The sequence below is a fragment of the Montipora capricornis genome, chromosome 11 (assembly GCF_036669925.1).
Source record: "Montipora capricornis isolate CH-2021 chromosome 11, ASM3666992v2, whole genome shotgun sequence".
NCBI lineage: Eukaryota > Metazoa > Cnidaria > Anthozoa > Scleractinia > Acroporidae > Montipora > Montipora capricornis.
The window spans coordinates 24,590,803-24,598,302 of NC_090893.1; the positions used below are offsets into that span (position 1 = coordinate 24,590,803).

At 39.7% G+C, this 7,500-nt stretch overlaps 1 protein-coding gene across 2 annotated transcripts in view; it reads right to left on the bottom strand.

Annotated features, from left to right (window-relative positions):
• LOC138024810 (uncharacterized) overlaps window positions 1-7,500 on the bottom strand; it is a 194,628-nt gene that overhangs the window by 135,380 nt on the left and 51,748 nt on the right. For both annotated transcript variants that reach the window (XM_068871987.1, XM_068871985.1), the window contains exon 4: window positions 2,128-2,391. In XM_068871987.1, coding sequence (XP_068728088.1) covers window positions 2,128-2,391 — 264 coding nt within the window. The remainder of the gene's footprint in view (window positions 1-2,127; window positions 2,392-7,500) is intronic.

Below are 7,500 nucleotides of genomic sequence, written 5' to 3' on the forward strand. Positions count from 1 at the left end.
CTTCTAAAATCCGAACAAAAAGAGGAAGTGATTTTTTTTTTAATTACAGGGGCACTTTACTAAGTTTTATACGTAATTAATCAAGAAGTTCGATTCTTTCAAAGGTTAAATTTAAACCATAAAAGTTAATAGATATTTTGCTGTCAAATTAAAAATTAGTCATAGATGAAGTAAAAAGCGATCATTGACCTAAAGATGGACCGTGGAACTCGAGTGAAATGAAGGTGAAATTCACTATACACAAATCTATAGTTTAACGCCACAGAATGACTACAGTTGGTTTGGGTCAAGCCTACATATCGTTTGAAAAGGAAAATACTAGTGACTAGTAACCTGTCCGAGTATGGGCAACGGGACTATCGCTAATGCAAAAATGTGCACATAGTTAATAGCTTTGAAAAGTAGCTTCACCTTGCTATTGAATTACTACCGATACTTTCCGTAGTGAGGTCAAGAAACTAAGTTTGCTGGACACGCAAGACAACATGACACCAAATTATCCTATTTTCACCAACTGCACAATCCAGTGTAAATGCTGTTTTAAATGTTAATGTTGCTTTGAAACGCCCAACCTCAGCAAGCCGTTGAGTCAAAAAGAATTTTTTTTTTTACAGAACTTGTCACTTCTTTTATAGATTGAAGACCTGTTTTTTCCGCTTTGTTGTTATCGATAGTCAGTTCTTTTGAGAGGAGATCAAACGTTATGGGCATTTTTTCACACCAATTCCAGTGCACTTGTTTTTCAAGGTGGTGTGTTTTCAATTACCCAATAAAATGTTTACTTGCTTCTATTTCCCATGATAAGAATTATGAATTTAATCACTGAAGCGGCTTTTCGTGTTGATCTGTTATAAAATAATTGGTTCATGTCTTTAGCTCTGCATATACTCAAATATTAAGTTCTGGATGCACTTTAATCTCGTTCCCAGAGTCATCGTTTCCTTGACCAACGGTCGGAAAAGAGAAACTCTGGTCAAATACAAAAGAGGCCATATTTGATTGGCTGTTGCAAAACGGTTTCATTTCCTGCAATTTACAAATTCTAAACTAAAAAAGTATGCTTTCTTCCGGATTTTTATCTATACGAGGTCGAAGTTAATCTAGAAATAAATCTTTTTACTACTTACCAGTTCCGTAACGTTTTTGTTTTTGAAAATACAGCATTCTGAATTTCCTAGTTGTCACTTGCGTGACACCAGATGCTGAAATTTGTTTTGATTGAAAAATTTTGAAAAAGTGTAAGGATTTCCCAATGGATAATTATGCGGCTAGCCTTACATGCGTATGTTTCATCCCTGCCAAGGGACTCATCAGAGACCTTTCGGCTAACTCGTCAAACATCGCGTTTGAGGTCTCGCTAGCATCAAATGATGGTGGCAATCTAAAATCTGGCCTTATATCACGTAAGAATTCCCAGATTGCCACCATCATTTTGATCCTTACGGGACTTCAAACGCGATGTTTGACGAGTTAGCCAAAAGATTTCTGATGAGTCCCTTGGCAGGTATAAAACATACGTATGTAAGGCTAGCCACATAATTATCCATTGAAAAAATTGCTCCCGTTATTTTTTATTCTCCACAGTTTAAACGTTTCGAGTGTATTACGAGATGTGTTTATACTCATATGTACTGTCTCGCGAGTAAAAAATAAGCGCTTTCGTGGCAAGGTAAACTTCAGATGTTTTTGTTGATTTCTAACCGTTCCCTTCACGCACGCGCAGTTATTTAACCGGAACCAGAGTTTTCTGGTTCCGGTTTTGGATTATTCCAGAGCCTCACGTGCCCGTTCCGCTGGACAAAGGTAACGGAGGCTCCGGGAACGAGATTGGATGCACTTGGGAAGTTCGGAATGCACTCAAGATACTAGAGTTGCCCTCGGCAATCGCTTCGAGCAACTCTTACGCCTCTATCGTGCTCTCATAACATCCACAACTCCATATACCCACACTAACCATGAACCAATTCTTAATTGGAAAGCTTTTGAAATCTGTAAATCTTTACAGTAAATAACAAAACATTTAACTTTTGATTCTCTTGGAGTCAAGCTTTAAAGGTCTCTTGTTCTTAAATTTATGGCTCAGTTCACTATGTTTCAAAAGCAGATTTCTGCAACTGTTTCTCTCACCCAATGTTATATTGTAGACTTGAGGCCTTGTAACATTTGACCCGTCAGACGAGGGCGAATTCCCAATAACGACTTCAAAGACCTGGACAGGACTGCTCAAATCCACTCGCCACCAGCTTGGATTATCTTTTAAAGTACGTGAGCAGTGTCCATTCTTAAATTCCTGGTCAGGATTCCCATCAACTGCTTTGTCTGATGTGCCATTAGAGTATTGGTCACTGTAGATGGAGGATTGGGTCGTGCTCTTCCCCGCCACAATGTTCTCTACGTTAGGAATTCGAACAGAATCATGTTATCAGCCCATCATAATCAACATAGTCATCATCGTTATCGTTATCGTTATCGTTATCGTTATAGCGATCATCATCAATACCATGAAGACACGTAAATAATTAAAAGTAAGGAAGGTTAACCAGAGTCCATCTCGGCTACTTAAAGAGGGAGCCGATGTTCTTTCTACCCCATACTCCATAATCTTTAATTTGACTATTCAACAAACTATGATCCCTGCAGCCTGGTAGAAAAGTAAAGGTGACCCCTTTTTACAAGTCACGTGCAAAAGACGATCCCAAAAATTACCACCCCGTATCCGGACTAACTGTGTTATCTTAATCCACAAGCAACTCCCAGGTGACCTTGACGAACACAAGCTTGTCTGCAAGTCACAGTCCTGGTTTGGAAGAAAGTACTCAACCATGAACTATGCGTGCAAAAAGGGGATAAGTAGAGTTATTATTATGGGTCGCATTAGAGGTTTCGTGTTAAAAAGACATATCTACACTTGCTTAAAACACAATAGTTCATCCATTATTATCACATGGAGTAATCTGTTACAACAAGACCAGGATGGACCACAGCACCTACAACATGGATCTGCCTTGATAATTACGTGCTGCATGCACTTTTCGGAAGCATTAGATGTCTTTCCTTTTCTTGACGAAATTCATTACTTCCTAGCTATTTCTCATCGTATTTTATAATGTTTTCTGACAGTTCTTTTTTTTTTTTTTAAAGTATTAGTATGCTAAATGTAACCAATCATAATGCAAGCCCCATGGCCATGAGTAAATGAAAAAAGTTACATATAATATAGCTTACACTATCAACTGGCCAATGCCCCTCTGCATAATAACGACATTCACTATAAATCCTTTACGACTTTCTCGCAATTCAAAATACAGTTGTTGTTGTTGTTGTTATTGTCAAATTAACAGAACCGAAAAGAAGCAACCCAACTTTCTCCTTCTCTGAGAGACGATTCCATCTGGAAGGAACAATTCGAGCAGTGGAGGCCAGAAAAATAGTTCTCAGGGCAGAATTTATAGCACAATGAAGAAAAAAAGTGACATATCTTCAATACTTTGTCCACACAAGCAGACAGGAGAAAACTTTACCGCAATTCTATATGAGTAATAGTTCAAGGCACAAGCGTCCAAACGCATACATGTATGAATGGACAGCTCCCTCTTAAATGGTCCTATACTGTCGCGTGACCTAAGTTGAGCATTATTATTGTTCCATTCTTTGGTTGTTGATGGCGAAAAGGATAGTTTCAAACGTTCTGTACGAGCTGGAAAGATAGTGAAATTCAGAGCAGACCTTAAGGAAAGTTGAGTTCGCTCGCAAACTCTTGTAGGCAATAGACCTACTATGTAGGAAGGAGTGAGATTATGAACAATCTTATAATAAAGTAAGGATTTGTGAATCAAACGCCTAACCCTCCTGTGCCTTTCACAGCATCTGTTACAATTTTGCTAGATTCATATTGGACAAATTCGATAAGGTCGCTCTAAAGTCCTGGCCAAAGTATAGAACAAAGTTGGAGTCAACGCTACAACTTTGTTCGATCCGACATTGTTCGACTGAATGAACGAAATGATATATGAAATGAATCATATACTGAAATGCGGATATGAAATCGAGTAAAGCTATAATCCTCGCAGTTGTGGACGCAATTTTAGAAATTGCGAAGAGAAGCCTGAAAAATTCAGGACTTCAACAGGGTTTGAACGCGTGACCTCGCGATACCGGTGCGACGCTATCGTGACTGTTTGGCCGCCCATGTTGGAAGATGTTCGTCCGACACTTTTTGTTTGATCAAGGGTTGGATAGAGTTTGCTTTGATCAAACAGTACGCCCAACAATTCTGCTCGACGCAACAATGTTGCAGTGCTTTGCCGCTCTTTCAATAAAGTTGTCCTGAATCAAGTCACGTCCGCGCTCCTTGCGAATCAGGAATCGCTATCTCATTTTTAAGTCTTCTAGCATCATTTGCAATAAAGATAGCGGACAAAGATGGTCATTGACAGCCAGAAACCTTAAACAGTGAGAATCAAGTAAGACCATGTCTGAGGGACACTTTTAGCCCCCATTATCATGATCTCTCTCTATGGAGAGCGTTTAAAATTTTTTTGCGCAAATTGATCCGTTCTCATTCTCATCATCTCCTCAGCGCGGATCTTGCCGTGAAAATACCTTTTTCTACACGTTATCTTTTTTTTTTTTTGGTCGTCTGAATCGGTCATTTCCGTCCTCCAACAGTTCCACAGCACAAACGCTACGAGGGATTCTCGTTACAGTTTTAACGCAAACTTGAACTTGAATCAGAGTTAACTGAATAGAGTGTAATGTGAAGTGCTAGATTTCAATCCCATGTGAACCATGTGAGCGTTAGCCCTACTGATGGAAATGGGCCCACACAAGGACAGAGAAAACCTCTGACCAGAGTGGGAATTGAACCCACGACCTTCGGGTTAGATCTCCGCCACTCTACCGACTGAGCTACAAGGTCAGACGGGAGCAGGCCGTGGGAACTGAAGATGTTAAAGTCACGGCAATAAGCATGTACAAGTACAAGGAAAGATTGTATCTTGAATTGTTAATTTGCTTTGAATTCACTATTAGGGAGCTTAAGCAACGACAACGGCGACGGCAACGAGAACGTCACAAATTTGCATATTTAGTGGGCAAAAACAATAGCTTTGCACGCCCTGCACGTGCATTTTTTATTTTTGTCCATTTCTTTGCCGTCGTCTACAAAACAACAACGTGAAATAGCCAAATTTGAGGTTTTATCAAGGAAGTCGGCACTTGAGGATTAATTTTCATTTTCTCCCCTAAATTAAGCGCCGTTCTGACCAGTGTCATTCTTGAGGAACTACCACACCCTTGTCCTATTAAAAAAGTTGAGATAGTCACGAAGTGATGACAATAACACGAATTTATATTTTGAAATGACGTTCTCGTTGCTGTCGTCGTTGCTTAAGTTCTTATTGATTTCGCGGAAACTTGCGCGCCTTTTTTGGCGTAGTCACCATAATTTAGAAGTTTTTATTTAATTTTTTGAAAAACGTGCCAAAAAGGGCTTGCCGTCCCGTTTTTTTCCCGCCATATGGGCCGGAAGTAGAATGTAATGCGGAGTACTTGTAATAGCCCACTTTTGGTACATTAAAATTCGGTCGTAAACAAAAAGGCATCACATCGAGGCTCTGGGAAAACAAACTCATTTGTATTTATTCCCCAGAGCCTCGAGATGATGTCGTTTGTTTAGGACTGAATTTTAATGTATCGAAATTGGGCTATTTTAATTTGTTTTGCGCATACAATTTTAATCAGCAAGTGAAAAAAAAATTAACTTTTAGGTGCGACCAGATCCTTTCGTTTCGCCGAAGACGTGACCAAAAGAAACAGAGGGCTCTGGCGACGAGAATGGTATTCTAATCACTTGATGCGATGTGGTACATTCCATCCAGCGTTAAAATAGTGCATCAAAATGGCTTCCCTGAGACGGATTGACAGGATCGTAGTGAGCATTGAAATCACCAAGAAGTACGAGGTGCATTTTGGGGATTAGACAAAGCCCTATCAACGCTACATTGCAAATTCGTAAGAAAATTAATGTTGGCTTGAGCATTTACAGAAGGTGGACCGCAACAGACATCACAAAAAAAAGTTAGTGCATTAATCTTCATTTCTATCCATAACAGTTCACTGAGAAAGCAACACCTTCGTACCGCCTCCCATCCCTTACGTATCCAAGCGCATAATACGACAGTAGCCTGGAATGTCTAAAGAATGGCTTGATATTGAATAAATTAACCATGTCTCAGAGATACTGAAAGTAGGAAGTTTCTGTTTCAAATTATTGAGACAGGCTCATCAAATTTATCGGCTATGTTTAAACCCCGAACATTAGCGTGGCCACTCAAAAATGAAGAACCAGGGTTAGGTCCAGGATTATGAGGCTCATTATCACCGCCTAACGACAAAAAGGTAAAAACTATAACTGAGATATGACTGGTAATAAAGATAAAAGATAAGAGAGGAAAAGCAAATACATTTAATTAAAGAGCAATCGTTGAAAAAGCCTATCGCCGCCCTATAAACTCGTAAGCTAACCCCCATTATATAAATTAGCGAATAGAAGAAATAGAAAATAGCTCACCTCCTGTGGCTGCTCAAGTGTATAGAGAAATTATGAGTGCAAGAAAAATGACAAAAACATATCAGAACAAGGATCATATTTTATAAAGTATGCAACTGCCAAGGCTTGGGGCTCCAAAATGCCATAAAACTAATGAGAATGGTTTGCTAAACTTCATTTAGCGGGCATGTGGGTAGAGCGGTAACCTAGTTTTATCTTCCGACGGGATGTATGGACGAACGTGTTCATCAACATTGAGAAATACTTTACCGTCGATCGTTCACACCGGAGTATCTTTACGCTCATTTCTTGCCATCTGTAAAAGGTTTCGGTTAACAAAAGTAAGGTCTTCGTAAACTGTGAAACCATCCCCTCCAGTGCCGCTTTCTTGGCCCTCAAAACCCCTAATTCTTGAACTTCTATATGATCGCACGGCTGCCATCTTGTCTTTTCCGTCTAACCCTGTGGGCTCTATCAATCTCCCCTGCGTAAAATTCTAACCCATCTCCAAAAGAAAGAACTCTAAACCTTTCTTAGGGCAGTCTTTGTTATCTCCCTTCTGAACTCCATAGATACGTACACTTTCCCTTCGAGAATACTGCTAGTTGTTGTTTTGTTTAAATCATTCCTCACGGGAACATTGGAACCCACAAATGACCAGCTCCAACGTCAGTGGCTTCATAGCTCAGTTGGTTATAGCGTCGCACCGGTATCGCGAAGTCACGGGTTTAAATCCCGTTGAAGTCCTGAATTTTTCAAGCTTCTTTACGGAATTGCAAAAATTGCATTCATAACTGCGAGGATCATAGCTTCACTTGATTTCATATCTGCAGTTCATATATGATCCATTTCATATATCATTCCATCGTTGATTCATTCCTTACGGGAACATTGGAACCCACAAATGACCAGCTCCCAACGTCAGTGGCTTCATAGCTCAGTTGGTTAGA